The sequence below is a fragment of the Urocampus carinirostris genome, chromosome 8 (assembly GCF_059441175.1).
Source record: "Urocampus carinirostris isolate Australia breed hairy pipefish chromosome 8, RoL_Ucar_1.0, whole genome shotgun sequence".
Lineage (NCBI taxonomy): Eukaryota > Metazoa > Chordata > Actinopteri > Syngnathiformes > Syngnathidae > Urocampus > Urocampus carinirostris.
The window spans coordinates 26,618,437-26,645,421 of record NC_142356.1 but is presented as its reverse complement, the minus strand read 5'-3'; the positions used below and the strand labels follow the sequence as shown (position 1 = coordinate 26,645,421).

Below are 26,985 nucleotides of genomic sequence, written 5' to 3'. Positions count from 1 at the left end.
TTAATGCTACTGTTGTGTCCTATGCTAACAAAAAGGGAATATGTGGTGTCGTGTAATACACTCCCCTTCCTGCGGTGTCACTGTATACTTATGCGCAGCCTTGTACTTGTGCTAGAGAACTACCGAAGGAGAAGTTGAGTAAACACTCTATGACTGTACCGTCCGTGCCTGTCTCTGAATCCGACTGCAACCCGACTACATACACAACATATTTTGGTACTACATTGGTGATTGTGAGAAGTGGATTCCAACACTTGCGGAAATAATGACTCCTACCTCTTAATAATGATTCCATATCTAGCATATAGATATTTATTTTAATTTGGGTCACCTTCCCATCCTACAAAGTCTGAGTCAGCTATTTTAGTGAATTGGAGGCCATCAAGCTCGAATTTTGAATGCCCACACCATCTTGGAACGAGCGATGTGGAACTGTCCTTTCACTACTCGCACACGTAAATCAAGTCCCATAAAACTCACCAAAATCCCGGCCCTAATCACCAAATTGAAACACGAAATGGCACCTTGTCGTTAAAAGGGGGGAAAGCTCACCGGCCTTTTGTAATCCCGCCGCACATAAAAAGCAGCAAGGGCAAACGTTTTAAAAAGGAGAGCACTCCTGCTAATTAAGTCGTTGAACCCTTTGCCCTCGACAAATATGTCGGTACGCGGGGCAAGGAGAATACAACCAATTGGAGTAGAGCTTCAATTTTCAACACAAGGAGACCGACCAATTGGAAAGCAGGACATTGGTGCTGTGTTTTCGCACGACTTCCGGGCTAATTTGTTGCCGCTAAAGCAGATTTCTGCCATCTATCGGCGCTGTGTACAGCAATGTAGAAGCAAGACAACCGATTTTGCTGTATTGTTTTACAGGTAAAAGCTTCATTTTTATTCACCCTGTGTCCGTCTGCATATTTTTCGTTAGGGTTGTTACGTTCTCGTTGCCGTCAAGATGAGAGGAAATCCGGGCTCCGTTACTGTGGCAACATTTGATGGAGACGAGACACTCCTCCTTGCTTCAGCTCATCACACAACCAACACAATAACGACATTATACAAACAATGCGATTGAATAAAGTCACACACGCAGGCATGTGGATTTGTCCAAACTTTTATACAACGGGTAGTGACATTTTTTGGAAAAAGAGTAAACCCCTTAGACGAGCAATACATAATGAATGCAAAGTCAATGAGAACACGTACTGTATTAACGCTCACCAACACAAGAAATTGTATTCCATATGCTGTATTATCATAATAATTTAATCAATGTGTATAATTCATAATCAACAGTATTATTTACCTAACCAATAAACCAGGCAGATTGATAGCCAACAAAACAATCCCTTCTTGTTTAAAGGGACAGTGTGTAACCGTTAGTGCCTCCTAGTGGTACAAACAAATTCATTCAGTTAAATAAAATATTTAAATTGGTGATTTGGATCCCCTTAACCACAAGGGTCATAGGGGCACCATTTCCTGTGGTGTGTCTTGGGCAAGTGCAGCCTGCTGGCAGTCATCTCTCTCCTGGCCAACATATGTTTCCATCTGGTCTCGAACTGGGGACCTTACACGTGTTAGGCAAATGTGGTATGCTACGGAAACAGTAGGCAGAGACACATGAATTACCATACCAAAAATGTTATAACAAAATCATAGGTCGAGAATTGTGTATCTGTTTTACATAGTAGTCCGCCATGTTTGTCTGGAATCTTCTGCTTACTGTGCCATTGGATTTCGTTTGCATTAGACAACAGTGCAATTTATTGGTCAAATATTACACACTGAAGCTTTAAACATTGCCAGTACAGCACTACTTACACCAGGGGTCTCTGAAGTGGTGCCATGGTACTCCCTATGGACAGCTAAGTTACCCACGAACCTGGTCTAAAAATAGCTCACTTGTGCTGGTAAAAAAAAATTGTGGTTCAGTTAGTCTATTCAACCCTACTCTAAATTATTAACCTGGTAATAACATAGCAACAATATAGTAATAGTATTATAAGTTGTTATTTTAGAAATGCATATCAACATGGGTGCCCTCCATGCTAATTAGTAACAAAATTAGCTCTCAGCTTGAAAAAGGTTGGAGACCCCTGACCTACACTTACAACCTAAATTTTAATATGTGTTTTTTTTCCATAAACATCTGAAATATACGTTGAAAATCGGTAACACTGGCTCATGTCAGATTTCCAAATTGACCTCACTGGACTAAAGTTCTCACTATAATGCATCTTCATTTTTCCAATTTTGACTTGATAAGTAGAGTTGTGCTTTTATCTTGTAATAAGATTTACGTTAAAACATGAGCGTAACTTATGTTAGTTCAATCAATTTATGTACTTCTCAGGCAATTAACTGTAAATTAAAGTTCTGTATAAAATATTCAATGCACAAGAAAAAAATACAATCCTCCTTTTATCCCCACCAAACAACTAAATACTGTACACACACCCACTCAATGGTTAAATAAAAATATAAAAAAACATGATAAATTATAAAAATTCCTAAAAAATCTGATGTTCTAATGTCGTGTGCCACTTCATGAAATATAAATAACCAATAATGTAAACAGTGCATAATACTCAAAATAACAAAACAATCTCACATATAATCTCGTTTGCATCTGTCCATTTTAAAAACAGAAGACAATTATCACCTACTCATTGCAAAACGTCCAAGTAGAAAGATGTGGTAAAACAAGGTTTTTTAAAAAAAAAAACATATATTGCAAGTGATTTTCTTTAAATATTCTGCTAATATGCTGGCAGATGATTTAACTCTTTCTTAATATGTTATTGTATATTTAGTTAAGTGATTGTGTTTTTTAAAACAAGGAAAAATAACTTAAAATCAGGTACAGACGCTGCCCTATTAACGAAAGAGATTCCGGTCGATCGTTTGTAAGTTGAATTTATTCGTGAGTTGCTTCAGTGCTATGTTTTGTATGTTTAAGGTTTGTATAGGTCACCTGTATTGTTTTGTTCTAAAAAATAAACATTTCATAAAAGAATATCCTCTATAAAGATAAATAAAGTTGAGTTTAACTTACTTTTGGAAGATGCGTTTCAAGAGGTCCTCCTCCGTGATAGGAAGTGGCCGGAAAATAGCATTCCAACCATTTTCTCAACCGCTTTATGCGTTCTTATTCCCCTTTCATATTAAAAGGAACTGCTCGCCTCTTCTTTACACTTTACACCAACCATATTGAATGGTTGCACGAAATATTAAACAATAAAAAGTCAAAGCTCTTAGCGCGCTGGAGATACAGTATAGAATGTTTACACACAAACTAGGAAGTAGAAGCTCGATTTCTTCTTCGGGGTGGATACTGGGTGACCTCTCACAGCGCCACCACACGCTGGAAGTGGCGGAAAGAAGCACTACAGTAGTGTCCTGTACTCGGAAAAAGGTGCACCCAAGACAAAATCTCACTTACAGCAATGTCTGGATATTTTTCCACATCCCGAAAAAAATGTTCAAATGTACCGTTTTTCTTAAGTCGAATGGTCGAAAGTAGGGGAGCGTCTGTCACTTATTATTTTTTTCTTTTATTGGAGGATATTTGACAATACTTAACAAAAAAGGAAAAAACATTTTAACATATCATTTTAGTTTATTAGAAGAACATTACCATTCAGTACTAAAATGTTTATAATCACAGTAATATTATAAAAATACTTGTTAAAATGAACATAATTGTTTGTGAGCAGAAAATCCTTTTTTTCTAGTGCCCCCTTGCCTATGTTTTATATTCCTTACCGGCAACCACGTAGCTTAGGGACCAGCTCAATGAATCTGAATGTGAAATAAAATAATGGTGCACAAATTGACATTCACTGTAATATTAATAGTTCTTGATGTCAGTATTTATTTTACCTCTGAAAAGTAATGGGTCCCGGGGACTCGCATGCTCAAAAATCTGTGGGTCCCAACAGAGATTTATGGGTCCCCAAAATTTTGTGTTATCAAGGTTGAAATTGTAAATCGGTGACAAATATATAATGAAAATCTATATATTCATTCAGTTTTAATCATCAAATTATTAATTCATTTTCTGCATCAAATTATTGTTGGTAATATACCGATTAAAGGGATAACCACAAACCTGTCTTTTTTTATTTTCTCCTTTTATACTTCCTTTTTTTCTTAACTTCTTTATACAACATAATTCGTAATATCAGTCATCAAAGCAAGTGAGCCGTTTGAGAGCCGGCTCTTTTTAATGAGTTGAGCCAAAAAAGCCGGTTCTCTAAAAAAAGACGGACTTCGAACCGCGAGACCAAAACAACAATGGCAGCCTGCCTGACGAAAAGTTTGGAGTGCAGTAAATCTTTGTTAACAAAAAGTAATCGGGTAATAATGACAATTTTGAGGCAAAAAGGTTGCGTCCCGGGGACGCACGTCGATTTGAGACTATGAGTCCCTAGCAAAAATTATGCGTCTAGGACGCAGGGACGCGGGCAAACGAGAAAACTGTGATGTCCTCCTCTGTTTTTTAATAATACAAATTGGAAAAAATGATTTATTTTCTGAGGGTGGAAATACTATTAGGATTCCTGTTGATTTCTTTGGCTAGAGAATATTTCATGCATCCACCGTGTTGAAGCTAATGTGTTGTGTTTGTGTGTGTTTCTGTCTGGGTGTGTGTATAGGATCCATGACCCTGACACGAGGTTCCTTCACATACTCGAACGGCGAGGAATACCACGGGGAATGGCGAGAAGGCAAGAAAGACGCACATTTGAATGCGTGGCGCATACGTTTTGGTTGCATGATAACCCAGCTCAACTTCATCATCTTCATCATCATGGTCACACTCCACGCATGACAATGATTAAGCTTACGCGTTTGTAGGTCATGTATGATTTTTTTCATCTGCTGAAGTAAGCGCATTGTGACAAGGAGGCCTGGAGGTCGAGCTAAGAGAGAGCCATGTCATGTCATGTATGCTTACGAGAACACATTAGATCACTCAGTCAGCATGTATTGCTCCCCATCCTCCGCCATTTGCACGTGTATCATCGGCTAGCTTTTCCAGTGACACTTTTTACACATTTATTGTGTCACAGCACCTAAGTTGCACACCAAACTAAAAACCCAATTTGAAGAGACTATTTTGGTTATTTTGGAGTATTTTACAAGAAAATTATGAACCAAAACGTGCATTTTTAACTATAGTCACCTGCCCAAAATGTGGTTCTTTTGTTAGTAACACAACCCAAATTCCTGCAATTTGTTGTGTACCAAACATAACCAAAATAATAGTTTTACCTTGAATTGTTTTTGTGTTCTAATTATTATAGTTGTTGTTGTTTAAACTTACAACAAAATGACTCGTTAAAATTACTAATACTTTGTGGTAAACAACCCAACAATATGTTTTGTTGGAGTACCGTATTTTCACAACCAAAAGGGCCACGTAAAAGTCTCAGACGTGGCTGAGGCTGTGTGGGCGCCACTGCTAAAGGGTGAGGTGTTGTCGAGTATATAAGGCTAGGTTCACACTGAACAACTTCATACTCAATTCCGTTGTTTGGGTGAAATCCGATATTTTTGTGAAATCGTTCACATTTCCAACTAAATGACTCTGACTTCGATGTGATCTCCTGTTTGAATGCCCCAACCCAAGTGTCTCCATGCGCAGAAGAGGTTACGTGACATCATACCCGATGCGTCCATTGTTTGGGGAAGTACTCATGGATGCTAATACCTTAGCGTATCCATCAATTTGAAAATTATTATTATTGCTACTGGAGGCTGAACACAGTTGTCCCCCAAAATATTAATTAAATCCAAAACCTCACTTTTCCTCCACTGAATGCTCTCTGTGTTTTCATCTGCCATGATATGTTGATTTATACGCTACGTGGAAGAACATGGAAACGGATCAGCCGCGAGAGATTTACAGATCATTGAATCGATGGTCCGCAATTGGAAGGGAGCTGAAAAAAAAGTTTTTATCCGTGTGTTTTACTTTGTGATCAATACTTAAACAGGAACCACCCCGGTGTATTTTTAAATACCCACACTTGTATGCTTGTCTGTGTTGTTGTAAGGCGGCTGTAGCAGAAGGCACCCGTGCCTTATCGTAAGGTGCGCCCTGTGTATGCGTTAAATACAGAAACAGAAACAGCAAAGGGGACTTCACTTTTCAACACGGTGCGACCTATGGTCATGAAAACATGGTAAACCAAATCTCCTTAAAGAAAATGTGCTATTTTGTTGTAAACAACCTCAAAGAAATGGGTTTGCTCAATTTAAAACAACCTTGAAAATTGGTGTCATTCTCCATATTTTCACTCACAACTACTCACCAGTAGTACCTAAAAACATTATAAAGGACTCCGCTGATCCCGGTCACCAACTTTTTGACCTGCTGGTATATGATAGAGGCTACACGTCCCTTAAAACAAGGACTAAGACACAGGTTCTTCCCCAGGGCGATCACCACCCTAAACAAGCGCTCAAGTCTGTGAAAAACATACCGTATGTGTTACCTATGTATAGAAAAATGGGTATTCAGATTTTGTTTATCGAATTGTTTATGAATTTTGTTGCTGCTAAAAGTTATTGCACTTTTGTTTTGTTATGGTGCACTTACGACTTGGGCCAGCCTCCAATTGCTACCTTGTAGATATTTGTATTTATCTTTTTATTGTTTTTTTTCTTTTTTGAGTCTTTATTATACATTTATCTTGTGGTGCCGTAGTTAATCTCATTGTAAACAATGTTCACTACATTGTTATCAATGACAATAAAGACAACTCTAGTATTGAAAAGAACAAAATAGTGATATGTAGTTCTGTCAAATTTTTTAAATGGTTCATTTTGAGCAAAACAATACAGAAAATGGGTAAAATCAATCCCAGACAAGTCCATTTTGACCTAATTTCTGTTATATTTTAAGTTTTTTGAGGAGTGCAGAACACACCAGGTGTTAAACTTGTATCCTCTTTATAAACAGTTTCCTGAAAGTAACTCCAAGTCAAAGTAGAGAATTTGTCACTGCATGAACATTCCATACAGTGAAATGAAATGAAATGATCTGCATTTCTATAGCGCTTTTCAAGTCAATGATTTCCCAAAGCGCTTTACATTGTGCTTCACATTTCCCAATAGCGGCCGTGATCTGTGCAGCCATGTAAGGCGCTAACCTGCTTATTGGGGGTATTGGGGAGTTCAGTGTCTTACCCAAGGACACTTCGACATGTAACACGGACAAGCCGGGATTCGAACTGGGATCCCTTAATCCTAAAACGATCGCTCTACCTCCTGAGCTACTGCCGACCCATATAGAAATACCGACATGAGATATATGCGTGTGCTTTGGAATTAACAAATTAACCCATATTTTTATATATTTTTTAATTAATTTCTATTATTCCCGGAATATAGCGATTAGGATTTTTAAAGGGTCATTTTCTTTTCTTTGTTTTCAATTATGGCTTGCTAATGCAATCTAACAACTGTCTCATTACCATCCATGGTTGTGCTTGGACTAGACCCGCTGTATTTTTTTTTCCGTAAGATTTGGATTTTATCATCAGCACGTTCTGACTGTAGAGTTGTTGGATGGCTTACATTTCCTTGAAAAAAAGCAAAGATGACGCATACGTACCATCTGCCGCACGGCAGGATTTGCGATCACACCACCCCAGTATTTCTTCTCCTGAGTTTTTTGTTGTTGTTTAAACACTTTGGCAAGGTTCAACACGTCCAGTAAAATGGTGCAAGGCAAAAAAGGGTGAACATATGCTCGCTGCCGCGTCAGCAAACTAAAAAAGTGGCGACGGCTTTGGCTGCCTCGTCTTCTTTGTTTTCACTACGCAGCATTAAGCATTAAGACCATAATAACTTTATTCAATTTTACATAACACTTATTATTTTTGTATTTGTTTTCGCTGCTGTTGAGCTGCCTTCAGCACTTGAGCACTCTGGTATTTTATCTTACTGTCAATAATCTTGCACCGTCAGCACAGCACTTTTTAATATTATGCATTTGACATGTTCCAATGACAATGCTTTCTATTTTAGCGGCAAATGATGATGCGGCTGCAGAGCAACCATTGAGGTGGTAGAATTGGTTTCAGTTTTTGTGGTAAATCAAAAATTAAGTAACTTTTAAAGATAAATGCTTCATTTTTCAGGGATGATCAAACGAGAAATGAAAGTGGTATTATTTTGAATATTGTGTTATACATTGAGGCTGAATATTTAGGAGATAAGGATGAATCTAAGATATTTCAGCTTTCAAAAGTTGGAACTATTTGCGAAATAAGATAGTGTTTTGGGGGGCAGCACGGCGGCACAGTGGTTAGCGCGTGTGCGGCACAGTTCTGTGGTCATAATATCGAACCTTCCTGTGTGGAATTTGCATGTTCTCTCTGTGCTTGCGTGGGTTTCCTCTGGGCTCTCGGGTTTCCTCCCACATTCTAAAAACATGCATGTCAGGGTAATTGGCCGGTCTGAATTGTCCCTAGGTGTGAATGAGCGAGTGAGTTGTTTGTCCCTTGTGTGCCCTGCGACTGGCTAGCAACCAATTCAGGGTGTCCCCTGCCCACTGCTCGAAAATAGCTGGGATGGGCTCCAGCACTCCCGCGACCCTACTGCAGATAAGAGGTGCAGATTTTGGATGGATGGGTGGATAGTGTTTTGGAAAAGGTGGTACATTTCTATCTAATTTGATCTGTGGATTTTAAAATATTTTCCATATGGTGGCTTTTCTGGTCAAGTGATCATTTTTATGAATGAAAGTTCAAGAAAAAAAAAAGTAGGAAATTGAAATAAATTGAGTTCATAGAAAAAAAATATTGGTAGGGTGAAAATTGTCATGAATAATGACATTTCGGGAATAAATTAGATTATTTTAATAACATTGTTTGACAAAAAGGATTAATCTCACAGAAATACCATAGAAGTATTTTTTTATTTCAATTGCAGAAAGTCTCTAAATATAATAAAGCTTAATACCGAATACGTAAATGCATAATGTATTTGACAACATTAGCAAACAAAGGATAATATTTCGAAAAGCTAGACTTGGGCAAAGAAAAAACAAAAATACTTCTCGGAATTAAGAATTTAATTTTCAAGTGGAAACTAATAATTTCAAAAGAAGAAAATAGTATTTGGTCAAAGTTTTCGATTTTGAGCGATAACGCGTGGCACAAAAAGTGTGTGTGGTGCTGAATTATTCAGCAAGCAATCAGGTTACAGGAAGTAGGTCACCAATCATCCATGACAGCCGGAAGCCTTTTCAACGCCCACTCACTCGTTTCGAGTCCACAATTAGCCGGAGACGCTGACCAAAAGGAGCTGAACCGCGGATTATGTTCCGACTGGACGGATCAAGTCTGAGCACAGGACATTATCCGGAGATAATCTGTCACTCAAACCCACATTCTAGCAATCAAAATAAACACAGTTTTTAACACTGATGCAAGTTGTGAAGAAGACCAAAATGTGTAATGGATGATATGCTACTCCAAAATATCCAATATAAAATGCTAATACTCAAACAAAAACACATCCTCAATGAGCGCTCTCAAATGAGATCATGTAAATGTGTTCAACCTAATATGTGTTGGTTTATATAAGTTCAAGGGTGTTTATTCCTAGAATTATTTAGTATTTTTCCAATATTTTTAAAAAATATCTATAAAGTTGCAGTGTTACAATAACTGAGGGCGAGCCTATGGCTGCTACCGCGTTGTGGATCTCTGATTTACTCAGTTATCTCATGTGGTCATTAATTTAGTCAAACGCTTCTCAGTCAGTTTTACCGATAATCAATCGGGTAATCAATAAGCCAGTTGGTTTTCAGTCACTCCGTCTTTTCAACTCCATATTAAAAAGTAGTTGTAATAATCCTAATATCCTGCAAAAAAAAGACCAATCCACATATTGGATCCATTCGATGGAAGCTTTTGACCACACACACCCTTTTAGGGGGTCATATTGTAAATAATAACACATTTTAAGGGTTGTTTAGGGTTAGTTACCCCTATTTTTAGAGATTATAGTGCATACTTTATACAAAAACATTTGAGGTTTCCCCAAACAGTAGAACTTAATTCCTCTGATTGTTTTAAATGACAGTGTTTTGGGTTGCTTTTTACATTAGCCATTAGCCTTTGGGGTTGTTTTTAACAAAAGTGCACAAGATTTGGGGGATCAATATATAAATAATTGTAGCCATTGTTTTCAACTTTTACAAAAAAAGAAAAGTTTTTTTTAATAATTGATCCTTATTTTTTATTTGACTAGACGAATTTGGTTAGATGTTTTGTTAAAAACGAGCAGGCAGTTGGTCTTTTCTAAACAAAGTATCTTCATTTTTAGGCATTGTTTCTTCAAAAGTACCCATGATATCGGACTATTGCCTGTATTCTGGTTAGGTAAACCGCACAGAAAATTGATTATGGTCGCAGTCCGACTGCGAGTAGTCTGATATAAATGGTTGGATTAGTCCTTTTATTTTCTGATTACTCGTGCGTGCGTTCACATTTGAATAGTCTGATTGAGTGTGTGGTTTACAGTGCACGTGCAGCTTCTCCATCCTGGATATATATATATATATATATATATATATATATATATATATATATATATATATATTTATTTATTTATTTATTTTTTTTGTACAGAGATGAATTATGTACACATACGTACTTGCCAAACAAGCCTAATGTGTATCGGTTGATATCCCCTGGACATTTGCTTTTTAATTTCTGTCCCAATTGCATTCTATACATACAGCATATCGTACAAGTTCATGCTAAGAGCACAACTCGGGCAGTGTAAACACACAGCACTCAGCAATAGAGCACGCTTTTGGAACAAGGAGGAAACAAGCGCTGTACTTTGTTGATTGTAGTGAATGACATAAACTAAATCATCTTTTATTAATTGCAGAAACGACTTCTGCTTGCATAGTAAAGTCGCTCGCGCTCCGCGCAGCCGATCAGATAGCTTGCAAATGCTATGTATCCTGGGTCGTTTGATTGTCACTTTTGCATGTTGACAATTTATTCGGATAGCTTAAAAAAAATCAGAATTTTGATCTAAGTCGGATCATTCCCAGTGTTGGTTGCTTCCCTGGAAAGTACTTCCTGGTGTGTCTTAAAGCTGCATTTAGCATTTAAATACTTTCCCGGTTTTGGGTTTGTGCGCACATCACACACACGCTTATACTTAAAAGGTATTTATATGTTCACACATGGGTGTTTGAGACGGGCTTCAGTAAGAGATCTGGACTTAGTTTGTCCAAATCTCTGGTCCAAATCGCCTGCTGAGATTAAAGAGTGAATCGCACTCCTCTGACAGATGGAGCGTTAATTTACTTCGCCATTAGCAAACTGGCTGGCCGCTATAAGGCTGCATACAAGCCCTCCACCCCTCCTCTTTCCATAACAACCCCCCCTCCCACCCCACGTTAGCCGTTTCTGCCCCCTAAACGCCAATAAATCACATTACTCACTTAAAACTCCTGCAACGAACCTGCAGCCACTTATCGGTCTCGATTGCTAACGAGGAGTGCCCGTTGCTCTCATGCCCCCGCTGGGAATATTCAAATGTGAAACAAGACCGTGGATCTCGGAATATTCAGATGGGGGTGGTGTCTCATGAGTTGGCTTTCTTCTCGCGCTCAACGTCCTTTATCACATGCCATCCAGTCCGGGATTGATCTAAACACCAGAAAAAGAAACACATTAAAACATTCTATACCTTTTTATTTTCCACGTTCAAAGCTTCCATCTGATCAGCTTTGAAGCCTACCTTTGCACACGTGCATTTGCCAGCCCCCCCAAATCCCCACCCCCTAAAAATATCACAAGTATAAGCCTACTGACTGAAAAAAAGAAAGCAAAACAATCGCCGAAATAGTTCAAAAGCAACTTCAATCTGAGTCCTAAACTTGTAGTACTGTTTTTGTAACTATGAAGTTTTTAGTGTGATTCTGTTCTTTTTCGAACAAACAACAAACTAAATGCATCAAAGGACAAAAAAACACACACACACACAAAAAATGTTTGCAGTGTTTGAGAATATCTACAATGCTCAAGTCATTATTAAACGTCCAGTCTTCATTGTTCCCAAGTGGTGTCCTTAGTTTTGTTTTAGTCTATCCTTTTTTTCCTCTTTTGTCTATGAATTGGGTCTCCTGTATTACTGTAGGCTTGGCAAAGCCAACCCCCTTCTATCTTTGGGAAGATGCAGAGTGAATTTATAGTACATTTACCGTCAACTCTGAAAATGTTTGACCAAGCACTTGCCAATTCACTGACAAGCTTTTTAATTTACTTACTTGGACATAGTGTTAATCATCAGCCTCAGACTATTAGTTGACTGACCATTGATTAGACTAGTTATTTGACTGATGAACAAAATAAATGATTAAACATCCAATATCACTTAATAATAGACCAATCCCATGAATTCTGGACTACAAGCCGCAACTTTTTTGCTACATTTTACACACTATAGCTTTAATTTGGGGTGGGTTCTTTTTTTTTCCCTGAGGCAGCACAGAGGAAAAAGGCGAGCTGCTCTTTTCGACAACGACAAAGAACCGCAGTGATGTATAGAAACATTTATGAAGCCTTTTAAGGTCAAATTTGGGTGTGGGTACTTGAAATTTTTGTGGTATATCTTATATGATAAATGTGCACCCATTTATATTGTCAGCGGCAAACCAATGAAGAGGTTGGTATTCCAACTCCATGTCTCAAAAACCTATACCGAAAATAGAACAAAAAGTCATCCATTTTGGTTTGACTAATCCTAACATCAGGATAAAATTTTGGTTTTAAAGTTTGAATATTATTTTCATGGCCTCAGTTAAAAAAAGTGAGTGTTTTGTCCCTGTTGTTTGTGTGCCTGTTTTAACTGCAATAACCAGGGATATTCTCCGAGGCTATGCTGAATGTCGGCTTTTGTGTTTTAGTCTTTGGTGTCGCTCAGCCGTGACATCCAATGAAAAATAGCTTGTGTTAGCCTAGCTGGAGCGCGCACACACAAGAGACATGACAAAGTGGTTTTGTCAGCATCGCGCCGCGGGGACGTCATCTAGGACAGCTCAGAGACTGCCGTGACAGGAGGTGTCACTTTGACGGCATTTCACAGCTCAAATCCGTCAGAAAAATAAAAACAAAACAAAAAAAAGTACAATTTGTCGTTTCCAGAAGAGAGTGTTGCCTTGTTTATAGGCATTTATATACAACGCTTCTAAAAATAATCTTCAGTCATCTCAGAAAGGAACGACTGTCTTGATCATGCACGTTGTGTCCACTTTCATTTACATTTGTAAATTAGTTTCTATTTTCATTTTATTCCCTTCACTGCTCATTTCTGGTGTTTGTTTTAAAATCTGCTTAGCTTTTGGAGTTGAGTGGACACATGAAAATACAGCCCCTAAAGCTTGGTTGCACTTAGCAACTGGTTGACATGATTGTTGTTTTTGTCAAAAGGACACAACATTGGGGGGAGTTATATATATATATATATCCATCCATCCATTATCTGCACTGCTTATCCTCAATAGAGTCGCAGGGGTGCTGGAGTCCATCCCAGCTATCTTCGGGTAGTGGGCAGGGGACACCCGGAACTGGTTGCCGGCAAATCGCAGGGCACACAGAAACAGACAACTCACTTGCTCATTCACACCTAGGGACCATCGTAATTTTTTGTGCATAACAGGCACTCGTGTAAAGCGTGCACCCCTAATTTTTGATTAAAATTTGGTGTAAAATATAGATTCACTTTATCTAAGCGCAAGATAAGTATTGTGACAAACGTTGAATATGTGTGGCCATGGTTAAAGTCATTTATTGACAACGTGAAATATGAACACGGTACCTAGATTAAATTTACAAAGTATTTATTTAATGTCCTTCAATGTCTGATTCATTATCAGATACCCAAACGAGTTGTTTTCCTCATTGTGCTTTTCACGTTTATTTTTGTATAGCGGGACAATTTTCTGTTTTCTCCATTCTCAAACATTCGTCTCTGGTATCATGAGTAGAAATTATGTGATAATGAGATAAAGTCTAATGCCTTTCCGTATTCCATTTATATCACTAGTGGTCTAGCTTTCACCGCTTTGACCTAGGTTAGATTCCCGTTGCATCCAATGTTTTGCGATTGTGGTCAGATATATTTTTTGACTGATCAATTATCCCACAAATACGGTCGTATACTACCCTAAAAACTTGTATAACGCTAGCTATAGTTTTAAACTTTTTCCAAACAAATCGACTTGGCAATGTTGGTGAAAGGCTTTCTTAAAAAACAACAGGCAGTTGGTGTGTCCTAAACAAAAAACGTCATTTTTAGGCTTTGTCTATGAAAAAAAAACACCCAGAGTATCAAACTTTGGCTGCTATTCTGGTCTTGTAAACTTCAAGTCTCAAGAACCTATGCTAGGGTTTTTGTTATGTATCCCTGGTTACCTATTTCGTTTACATTTTCACTTTTAAAATTTCTAAGCATGTATGTTAAAAACAGTTCCATTTACGTGTTCATGCTGAAAGTGTTTTCAAACGTAGGTCTGCGTCACGGCCGCGGCCAGCTTACCTTCAGCGATGGAACCTGCTACACGGGACAGTTTGAGAACGGACTCTTCAACGGCTGTGGCGTCCTGGTCTTTGCAGATGGCTCCAGGTCTTTTGCCGGTCTTTCATTAACTGCTTTGGAAGCTGGTCATTAATTGTTCGATCCATAAAGGTACGAAGGAGAGTTTGTTCAGGGGAAGTTCCAGGGTGCCGGCGTCTTCACGCGCTTTGATGGGATGACATTCGAGGGTGACTTTAGGAGCGGGTGTGTGAGAGGTTCTGGTAAGATTGAGCTTCCTTTCAAACAATTGTTTTTAATTTTTTTTGCTCTATATTGAGAGAGATACATCCAGTGACGAGAATTTCGTGAAATAGTAAAATTCCTGTCATCAACTGTTTCGCTGTTCCTTTCTTGGGTGGGATTGGGCAGGGGTCAGTCACAATGTTTGAAATGATCAGGTACTCTGGGGCAGTGTTTCCCAACCTTTTTTGAGACACACTTCTTTTCATTGAAAAATCTCACGGAACTCCATATGTCGAAAATATTCAAGACTTAATTCCCCTAACCAGTTTCATGTTTTTTTTTAAATTTAAATTATCATGTTGCCTTTCTGGGTGGTATAAAGTTTTTAGTTTTTTGTGGCCACCGTGGCTCAGGAGGTCATTCCATCCATCCATCCATCCAATTTCTGCACCGCGTATCCTCAGTAGGGTCACGGGGGTGCTGGAGCCCATCCCAGCTGTCTTCGGGCAGTGGGCAGGGGACAACCTGAAGTGGTTGCCAGCCAGTCACAGGGCACACAGAGACAGACAACTCACTCGCTCATTCACACCTAGGGACAATTTGGACCTGACATGCATGTTTTTGAAATGTGTGAGGAAACAGGAGAAAACCCACTAAGGCACAGTTAGAACATGCACATTCTGCACAGGAGGATTACATTCCAATAACTGCGCTGCCGTGCTGCCCCCTACAGGTTATTTATTCTGGTCAAAAAGTTAGTTGTAACTGAGGATATTACGATTTTTTTACCTGTTTTACGATATTTGTATTTTTTTTCCTTGAAATATAACACAAAAAAAAATGAAAATGAGCAAAAATGATTTTTCGGGCCATAAAAAAATAATTTAAATCATCAAAGTTATTTGCAAGATTTTACATGTGTGATTTTAAACAGCTTCTTGAAACAAAATTTATTCCAGATCATTAATATTTAAAAAGAAAAAGATAGTAACTACTGCTACCTACTGATCTGTATGAATGTTACAGTTATCAAGCTAATTAGGAAGTAAGCAACTATACGGAATAATTTCATGTTTTTTTGCAAATATAAAATTGGGCAATTTCCTGCGGCACAATGGTTGAAAAACAGCACTCTAGTGTTTTTCTGTTTTTCTTTCAAAACTTACTCTGTTTAAGGTACAGAAATGTGTGTTAGCCTAAAACCTTTCCACATTTCCAAAATAAGTATAAATGCTAAAATGTTGATTATCTATTTCACATGAGTAATCCAAGCCCTTATTTTTTCTTTGATTGGTGGTTGAAGATGACCTCCAAAAATTCCTGTTGCTGAAGTCAAAACAGCCTGGATCTTTTTACACGATTTCTCAGTTTACAGTCGACCGTACCATAACAAAAGGTTGAAGTCGACTGCTGCTGAGTGCCCGAAACAAACAAGCCTTTTTTGTCAAATTGCTAATGGGTGTTGGATTAGTTTTTTTTAGGAGTGGCCAACGTGGAGTCCTAAATGTTTATGGCGTTAAACATTAACGCAGCATTTAGATAACATTTAACAGAAACTCTCTAAGGCTTACTCAAGTCCAAGCAGTTTCGAAATATGATGGGTTAAAATGTCAATAAAGAGAATTCTAATTCGAAAATACTTGTTGTCCACGCCCTACACCTGCCAATCAGCAGCCTGGAATCAAAACCAAATCCCAGGTGTAAAAACAAAAAAGATGTAACTTTACTTAATATGCTATGTGTATAATGTACAGTGCATCCGGAAAGTATTCACAGCGCTTCACTTTTTGTTACAGCCTCATTCCAAATTGTATTAATTCAATCTCTTTCTCAAAATTCAACACAAAATACTCCATTATGACAATGTGAAAAAGTTTTCTTTTTACTTTTTTTGAATTTATTAAAAATAGAAAACTAAGAAATTACATTTACATAAGTATTCACAGCCTTTGCTTAATACTTTGTTCATCCACTTTTGGCAGCAAATACAGCCTCAAGTCTTTTTGAATATGATCCCACAAGTGTAGCACACCTGTCTTTAGGCAGTTTTGCCCATTCTTCTTTGCAATAAGTCTCAAGCTCAATCAGGTTGGATGGGAGACGTTTGTGCACAGCCTTTTTTAGATCTCTCCAGAGATGTTCGATCGGATTCAAGTCTGGACTCTGGCTGGGCCACTCCAGGACATTCACGGAGTGGTTCTGAAGCCAAACTTTTGAGATCTTGGCTGTGTGCTTTGGGTCGTTGTCCTGCTGAAAAATGAACCTTCGCCCCAGCCTGAGGTCAAGAGCGCTCTGGAGCAGGTTTTCATCCAGGATATCTCTATATATTGCTGCATTCATTTTTCTTTCTATCCTGACTAGTCTGCCAGTTCCTGCTGCTGAAAAACATCCCCACAGCATGATGCCGCCACGACCATGCTTCACTGTAGGGATGGTATTGGCCTGGTGATGAGCGGTGCCTGGTTTCCTCCAAACATGGCGCCTGGCATTCACACCAAAGAGTTCAATCTTTGTCTCATCAGACCAGAGAATTTTGTTTCTCATGGTCTGAGAGTCATTCAGGTGCTTTTTGGCAAATTCCAGACGGGCTTCCATGTTCCTTTTACTAAGGAGTGGCTTTCGTCTGGCCACTCTACCATACAGGCCTGATTGGTGGATTGCTGCAGAGATGGTTGTCCTTCTGGAAGGCTCTCCTCTCTCAACAGAGGAACGCTGGAGCTCTGACAGAGTGACCAACAGGTTCTTGGTCACCTCCCTGACTAAGGCCCTTCTTGCCCGATTGCTCAGTTTAGAAGGCCGGCCAGCTCTAAGAAGAGTCCTGGTGGTTCCAAATATCTTCCATTTACGAATAATGGAGGCCACTGTGCTCATTGGGACCTTCAAAGCAGCAGAATTTTATCTGTATCCTTCCCCAGATGTGTGCCTCAAGACAATCCTGTCTCGCAGGTCTACAGACAGTTCTTTTGACTTCATGCTTGGTGTTTGTGCTCTAACATGCACACTCAACTGTGGGACCTTGTATAGACAGGTGTTTGCCTTTCCAAATCATGTCCAATCAACTGAATTTACTGCAGGTGGACTCCAATTAAGCTGTAAAAAGATCTCAAGGATGATCAGTGGAAAAAAGATGCACCGGAGCTCAAGTTTGAGCTTCATAGCAAAGGCTGTGAATACTTATGTAAATGTGATTTCTTAGTTTTCTATTTTTAATAAATTTTAAAAAAGTAAAAAAAAAATGTTTTCACATTGTCATAATGGAGTATTTTGTGTAGAATTTTGAGATAAGAGATTAAATTAATACAATTTGGAATGAGGCTGTAACATAACAAAATGTGGAAAAAGTGAAGCGCTGTGAATACTTTCCGGATGCACTGTATAACATTGCAAAATATACACATTTTAACTTATAAAAAGATACTTTTGCTTTTAAGTGTGTATTGTGTAGTGTGTTCTGAGCATCTGAGTGTGACCTGTGGCTAGCAGCTACATCCCCTCCTTTTCCCCCACCCAAAAACTTGGAGCATGAAAAACACAAAACCAAAAAAGAAAAAAAAAATCACAACAATAATAACAAAATATATCTACAGTATAAAGCACACCTAAACCCCCCAAGTTGGTCAGAAATATAAAAGTGCCCTTATAACCCGGTGCACCCTATACAGTGTCATATACTGGTGGATAAAACTGGAAATGCATACAGTATTTATTTGTGTGCGTCACTACTCAAGGTTGTACGGTGTACTACCATATTTGTGCAACGATTGTTCAATCGAATAATCGCTGACCTAAATCGCAAAACATTGTATGCAAGGGGAATCAAACCCAGGTCACGACGGTGAAAGCGCTAAGTCCTAACCATTTGAACACCAGTGATGTAGATAATATACAAGTAGTCATTACCTTCAGTGGGACATAAATCCCACTAGATAGAATTTATCTTGTTATTTACTCATGGTGCCAGAGACAAATATTACGGAAAAGGGTAAACAGAAAGTGGTCCTATAAGATATAAATAAACGTTAAGACTGATTTATTATCAACACAAAATGTATATCTTTCAGGATGACTTTCTGTTTTCTCCCTTTTTTAACATTCCTCTCTGGCACCCTGCGTAAAAATAGTATAATAATGAAACAAAAATCGAATGCCTTTTGTATGTCATCTGTATCACTGGTTGACTAGTGGTTACGCTTCGGGGCTTTCTCAGTGATTGACATCTAAGATAAGTCGAATTTCAACGACTTGTCAGCCGGCTGATGTTGTTGAACTTAGTACTTTAGCTATTATGGCTCAGTCGATTTTTGCAATCCGGAGATGGAATATGAGCTTGCTCTGTCCACTCCACGCATCGGCCCGGTATTGCAGTACCTCCGGGAACGGTGCATTCGCAATGATCACAGCAAGGCTTTAGGGCTAGGACCTTAGCTTGGCCTTTTGGCTGAGAGTAAGTGCCCCGGCTCCTAGGCTTTGTAGCGTATTATGAACTGACCGATAACGGATAATGGATAATGAATAACGAAGATAGAACAATAACCCTCAAAAATCCCTCCCACTGGTGTTACCTAGGTCTGATTTCCGTCCATCCATCCATCCATTATCTGCACGGCTTATCCTCAGTAGGGTCGCAGGGGTGCTTGAGCCCATCCCAGCTATCTTTGGGCAGTGGGCAGGGGACACCCTAAACTGGTTGCCGGCCAGTTGCAGGGCACACAGAAACATACAACATGACTCGCTCGTTCACACCCAGGGACAATTTGCACCGGCCAATTAACCTAACATGGAATATGGGCGGAAACTGGAGTGCCCAGGGCAAACCCACACAAGCAAGGGGAGAACATGCAAACTCTGCACAGGAAGTCTGTTCACTGGATTTGATCCCATGACCTCAGAACTGTGCTACGGATGCGCTAAACACGTACCCGCCGAGTCACCATTTTTCTTTCGTTTTACTTAAAAAAAAAAAAATCTAGGGTTTTTCAAGTAAGTAAGTAAGTGCCCCGGCTCCTAGGCTTTGTAGCGTATTATGAACTGACCGATAACGGATAATGGATAATGAATAACGAAGATAGAACAATAACCCTCAAAAATCCCTCCCACTGGTGTTACCTAGGTCTGATTTCCGTCCATCCATCCATCCATTATCTGCACTGCTTATCCTAAGTAGGGTCGCAGGGGTGCTTGAGCCCATCCCAGCTATCTTTGGGCAGTGGGCAGGGGACACAGAGACAGATAACTCACTCGCTCATTCACACCTAGGGACAATTTGGACCAGCCAATTAACCTGACATGGATGTTTTTTGTAATGTGGGAGGAAACCGGAGTGCCCGGAGTAAACCCAGGTGAGCACGGGGAGAACATGCAAACTCCACACAGGAAGGTTTGACCCCATGACCTCAGAACTGTGCCACATACATGCTAACCACTGTGCCGCAGTGCTGCCCAGTTTGATTTTCATTGCAAACAAATTTGTGCCATCATGGTTAGCGACATTTATCGACTGACTAATCATTGCACTAAGTTTAAGTGTATAAAATGTGCTATGGTAGCTCTTACTGTGGTTTTAATTTAGTGCACCTTATAGTCCTTTGCGCCTTGTAGTGAAGAAAATACCGGAGAAAAATTATGGCAAGACACGGATTAACCTTGTGAGGAAAGGGACCTTTTGTGTTTGTTATTATTCCCATTTACATCTGATAAAAATCTGAAAAGTGCATTTAAACTTTTCGTACCACATGTTCCCTGCAAACATGGTCTCATTACATTCACAACATTCCAGTAAATCTAGCCGTGTAAAATATTTACTCACACGATAATGCAGACAGATAAAAAAATTCACCCTAAAAGCATTTCTGCATCGTATGATGATCCATGGTGAAATTAGTTCGTTTTGCCCCTTAGTTTCCTTTTAAAAATAAACAGACTGATCAGATGATTTCCAATATGGCCGGTGGCCTCTGACCTTTAGATTGACACAGCTCTCGACCACCTCCAAGCTTATTTTCACAGTTCTGCGATAGCCTATGAGGGCCTGTATTGAAAAAAACAACATGACTTTCTTCGGCTTCAAAAATCTTTTGCCAGTAGTGACAAATTCAAATGGTCACAATTTGAATTCAAATCAGAGCTGAAAATAAACAAGCGTTATACCTTTTTACGCGTGATTGTCATGCGCAAGTGTGCACATTCAGTGAATGACTTATGGAAAGAGAGGTCAAACATTTACAACTCTTTCACAATATTGGCCAAAGTAAACTACATAGTTGCAGAGGTTTTAGAGATGTAAACTGGTCGTCTCCAAACAGGCAATTATGGAAAAGCTTTGCCATTCCTTTAGAAGAATCTGAAAATACAGTGGTTAGTTTTTTTCTATTGTGATCAAACTTGCCTGACACCAGGTAAGGTTTTATGCTAATGTACCAGCTAACAAGCCCATGCTACCCTCTTCTGCAGACATGTAATAGCAAAAAAATTCAGACAAGAATAAAAACATTATATTTTTGTGTATTTCAACTTAGATTACGCAATATTAGTAGCATTTGCAGTTATTATATCATTTTGGGACAAAACTTTAGTGTGTTTCCTTTCATAAGAGACCAAAAACGTCTATATTCTCCAAACGATTCAAGAAAAGCATTCAATTTGATTTGGGATTGTTAAGGAGTTAAAAATAACAGTAAAAACGCAACAGGTTGCTTTTGTAAATAATAAATTGCAGTATAGGGCAGTACGGCGGCACAGTGGTTAGTGCGTGTGCGGCACAGTTCTGAGGCCATGAGGTCGAACCTCCCTGTGTGGAGTTTGGATGTTGTCCCCGTGCTTGCCTGGGTTTCCTCCCACATTCCAAAAACATGCATGTCGGGTTAATTGGCCGGTCTAAATTGTCCCTAGGTGTGAATGAGCGAGTGAGATATCTGTCTCTGTGTGCCCTGCGACTGGCTGGCAACCAGTTCAGGGTGCCCCCTGCCCACTGCCCGAAGATAGCTGGGATGGGCTCTAGCTCCCCCGCGACCCTACTGAGGACAAGTAGTGCATATAATGGATGGAAATTGCAGTATAACAAAACAAATCATGTTGGTCGCCAGGATTGCTGACGTTCGTTGACGGCGGCGGTGGCGGCCATGAGGGCGTCTTTGAGGGAGTCTTTGAAGGCAGCCAGTTGACACGTCGGGAGAGCAGCCAGGCGGCAGTCCAGAGGGCTCAAGCGGCCGCTGCCAAAGCCCGCGCACTTGCCATGTGATGCCTTCCACGATGACGTTGCAGCCTCATCGAAGGTTTCCTAAAATGACTCGTTGCCAACGTATCCGCCTTCTGTTAAGTGTTCTGTTTCTGGGTCAGCCTGATGCCTACGCAGTGGTGCTACACACTTCCTGTCCTGAGTACTGTCAACAACTCAAAAGTGCTTACAATGGGATTTTTCCGACAGCATCTCCAACTGAGAAATATGATGGGTTCCCATCCGATCGCTGTAATAATATCAACACTGTGACTTGTTGCTATGGTGGCAACACTGCGTCAGAGAGACGCTTTTAGTCGGCAAAAACAAACGTTCAGAAATACCGGACTACAAGCCGCTACTTTTTTTGCTACCTTGTAAACATTGGGGCTTTAATTGCGGTGTTTTTCGTGGTTTTGGTTTTGCCCAGCAACAGTTGACCAATAAAATGAATGATTAGTTCAGAAAGGTCCAATTAAATTGTATGATTCATAACAGCATCTGTTATTGCACTTTTTGCAGGAAAACATATAAAGATATATGTTCATTTTGAGGCTCGGTTTCCAAATTCTTCAAGCACGAGGGGGACAAAGTAAAACTACCAGCTGCCCCTTTCCATGCAGTCTAAATGCATAACACCGTGGTGACGTCTAAAAACATTTATGACGCCATTCTAGGGGAGGAATTAGTGGATTTTTTTTTACATTACTCAAATGATTAACTGGAAAAAATCTTACTTAATTCAATATTGACTTCATAATCACATTATTTATTTTTTTTTACCCACAAACCAATCTCTTAATTTATATATTTGAATCGAACAGAAGTGGAAGTTATTCTTCAGAAACACTTCTTTTTCCGTTGCTGGAGTTTTCTTTCATCTTTGATGAACAAGCAAACGCAATTTGGTCCATCACCGCGGCTACCACCATTGACAACACCACAAAACGTGTATGCTGCAATACGGCACAATTATCCGTCGTATTGTTGCCTCGGCGCTGTCGTCTAAAAATATACGGTCTAACAATTTACGCGACGCAGCCCTCATTCGCCTTTAATTTTAGCATAGTAGTATACAGGTGCCCGCTTTTGTAATCACTCTCGTAGTCTTCATCTTGAAAAGTCACATTGACGTAAAAAACTTGAGCTGAAAAAGGCTTCAGGTGTCCGGTTGCGCGGCGCCGTTGGGTTTCTGCAGGCAAATGTGTTGATGGCAAATTCTTCACATGGTTGGCGCCAGGTTTAAGCCTGCGGATTTAAAACCGTGTGCGGCTTGTACAAAGACAAAATTGCGTTTCGTTCTTGAATTTGAACATGCGGCTTTTATTCAGGTGTGCTCTGTAGTCCGGTATTTATAGTAGTAATAACGGATCATTATTTACATAGGTAAAAGCATTTGATTTAATTTTGCCCAACAGTAATGATAGATCTTGGTTTTACATTATAAAAAAATTAAGAAATTAGGGACGGGCGAGTATTGATACAAAGCATCAATATCAGCTCAGATTTTTAAGCAACACTAAAATCTACTTAGTATTTAATTTTTAAAATCCTGAAGTATAAACTGTTCGAATGTCACGAGTACGTTTTTTTCAACCATCTCAACCTTAAAACTTAAAAAGCCAAGAATTGCTAACGCTAGCACGCCTCTGCTGTCGACTTTGAAACCTCTAAAATCGACTTCTCGTTGGTGCTCCTGAAACAGGAAGTCAAGTCACATTTATTTGCATGTCCCTTAATCACAAAATGTCTCACTTCTTAAACTATAACCATTCCGAGTATCCGCTTTACATTAAGCAATGCTGCCTTGTATTCTGAGCACTTTCATTTTACTTAATGCAAAAAAGCCAAAACATTCTGTCATGCAGCTATTGAAATTGGCCATTTAAGATTCTGTGATGTCACAACCCTGCCAGAAGCAATCGCCTAGTTCATCATATTACTTGCAAATTCTAACATTTATGCCATAATTTGAAATGTAAAGGGACATTTTGTATTATTTAGCGCCTTCTAGTTGTAAAAAAAACATAATTTATTCAAAAAAAATCAATATCTATTTGGTTGAAAGGCAAAAATCCATGAACTATCATATAATCGGCATTTCTTTAAATACTTATAGGGTGAGAGAAATGTGTATTTATGTTACATGACATGAGGCTCACCTCAAAGGAGCTGACATGATTGTCCTCCATCTTGCTGCTGTGAGTACCCAAAGATCCCCAAACCTTATAATTTCTTGGTCATTCTGAGATTCTGTAGATTGTATTCTCCGTCGTGCATTGTAGCACTCATTTTAACTTGGACTACTCTTAAGGTTAAAGTTTAGTAGATGCTCAAAATAAGGACAAAAGACATCAATGGATTTTGCAAGGAAGACATGAGGAGAAGCCTTTAGATAGGAAAGCCCAGCATGTTTTAAAGGATAAACAGACTGCCCCTTGATAACAGGGTTTGAATGGGTGCTTGAAATCCTTGAAAATGCTTAGATTTTCTTGTTGGATTTTCAAGGATTGAAAAGTGCTTGAATTTTAGGTGATGTGAATGCAAATGCTTGAATTGCTGTCATGTTTCTCAACATGTCTACCTAAAGATGACACTGATACTGCTCTTTGATGGTTTTGCTTTGTCATTACATTTCTATTTCCCCCGTGATTAATGGCAGCTGGCATTAGTTTGTATGGCATTGTCCTATTAAGCGTCATTGCCCCCTACAGCTAAAGAGGACAGGTGCATGCTACACCTAAACAGCACTATGAAAGTGCGAAAATTACATAGCTACATAGAACTGTAATTTTTACCCAACATCTTTATGGGGAGAGATTTGTCTCAAATAAAATATATTCACAATTTACTCACAAGCTATTAATCATATATCTTGATAAATGCACATGTAACCTCAAATATGTAAATTTGTTGGTTTGCAAAATTCGTCTATTTATGTTTCTGGAGAAATTGGAAAATTGGCTTGGAAAGTCTCTACAAATTTCTTGAATACGGCCATAAAAATGGTGGCCGAACTCTGTGACATGTGCAATGTTTAGTATATACTCAAAATAAGGAGACATCAATGGATGTTGAACTTGCAAGGGAAACAGAAGAGGACTGTCAAATGCAAAATTCCAAATCTGTCCTGAAACCTTTTTCTTTTTTTTTTAAATCTCTTAGGTTACAAAAATCTACCAATAGCAACATGATTGGCCGATAGCGACAATAACGTAATATTCCGAACTACAGTGCGCAATAGATGTCAAAATATCAAACTGGCATCCTATGAAATCTCGTTTGCCAGTTTCCAATATTAAAAACATAATTAGAACTTATCAACTACACAATACAACGACCTCTAGTAGTATAATAATACACAGTGTCCCTTAAGAAAAAAAATATTTTTTTGGCATTTGTTATTGTTTTTCTCAGGTTCTAAACAAAAAAGCTTATTATTATAATGCACCACGGGAGAGAAAATGTAAATTGTCTTAGGTGTTGTGAGTTAAAGTATATTTATATTTATTTAAAATGTATATCATATTTAGGGCACATGTTGATCTTGAGCAGGGATTTCAAACTGAGTTTGGCTCTGGGACTGGATCAATAAAGTACTGTTAGCTTCAAAATTTTAGCTTTGTTTTTCAGCTTACATTAATAACTTACTCTACATATCATGAACATGGATGGCAAGAGATCTTTCCTTGTCATAGAATGCAGTTTTTACACCTGAACCAACTCACCACACTATGAACACTGCTCTCTATCGGCTGGAGAGAGCATTTGATTTGCATTTATTTAAAGTAATCATTTTTTAATGGAAATTACCTAGAGACTCGGATTAAAACATCCGACATGCTGGATCCAACCCGCGGGCCGTACGTTCGACACGCCAGATCACCGGTATCCTTCAGTGATGTGATGCTAACGAGGCGTGTGATGAGTTTGAATGAAGTGGACGTGCCTGCTGGGATTTGTGTACAGCGCGTCTGTGTGTACGGGCGGGAGGCGCGCTTGTCTGTTGTGTTAAACAGCAAATAGAGTCAATTGTCGCTCGTACGATTATCCGTCGGCGTGTTCAATTTGAGATGCAGTGTGAGTTAAAGGGGGGGCGAGGCGAATCACACTCTTTTAATCGGCTCTGAGATCAGAGCCCCTGCTGACTGTTACCCTAAACTACGTGTGCGTGTATTGTTCGTTTCCCACTCGGCACTGGTGGCGCGTCACAAAAGCCCTTTAGAAGCACCTTGAAGCCACTTCACAGTACCCGAACAAAAGCTGAATTCATATGTGGGGAAGGAAAAAACCTTACGGATGTTTCCGTTGGGCTTGCTAGCAGCTTTGAGGACCCGTCGCTCATTTCGGGGAAACACTTTTGAATTTGCTTTTATTGTCAAAAAAAATCATAAGAATGAATGGCCTGCAAATGCCAAGTGGGATATTAGCTCAAATTATTTTTGAGGGGGCTTTATTCTAAGGTTGGGCGATACTGGGAAATTTAAATTCGATCTTATCCAAGGAAACATATTGCTGTAAAAAAGTAGTTGACCGTTAGCTGATTTCTGTGTTTTATTGCATATTTATCACTCACAAAAGTTTCAGATCATCCATCCATTATCTGCACCACTTATCCTCAGTAGGGTCGCTGGGGTGCTGGAGCCCATCCCAGCTATCTACGGGCAGTGGGCAGGGGACACGCTGAACTGGTTGCCAGCCAGTTGCAGGGCTCACAGGGACAGACAGTTCACTCACTCATCCACACTTCGGGATAATCTGGACTGGCCAATTAACCCAAATCACATGTTTTTTGGACTTTGGGAGGAAACCGGAGTGCCCGGAGAAAATCCCGCAAGCACGGGGAGAACATGCAAACTCCACTCAGGAAGGTTCGATCTCATGACTTCAGAACTGTGCCGCACACGCGCTAACAACTCAGCCGCCGTGCTGACCCATTTCATATCCTGAAACTCATTTTAATA

At 39.3% G+C, this 26,985-nt stretch overlaps 1 protein-coding gene and 1 pseudogene across 1 annotated transcript; both read left to right on the top strand.

The window, feature by feature from the left end:
- Nucleotides 1-743: 743 nt before the first annotated feature.
- morn4 (MORN repeat containing 4) lies at nucleotides 744-22,697 on the top strand. Its single transcript, XM_088343130.1, has 5 exons — nucleotides 744-876; nucleotides 4,662-4,733; nucleotides 14,559-14,673; nucleotides 14,737-14,846; nucleotides 21,891-22,697. The coding sequence occupies exons 2-5, from the start codon at nucleotides 4,667-4,669 to the stop codon at nucleotides 22,043-22,045; spliced, it is 447 nt and encodes a 148-aa protein (XP_088199256.1). The 5' UTR covers nucleotides 744-876; nucleotides 4,662-4,666; the 3' UTR covers nucleotides 22,046-22,697.
- Nucleotides 19,085-19,198, top strand: LOC148361469 (U2 spliceosomal RNA; annotated as a pseudogene).
- Nucleotides 22,698-26,985: the final 4,288 nt, after the last annotated feature.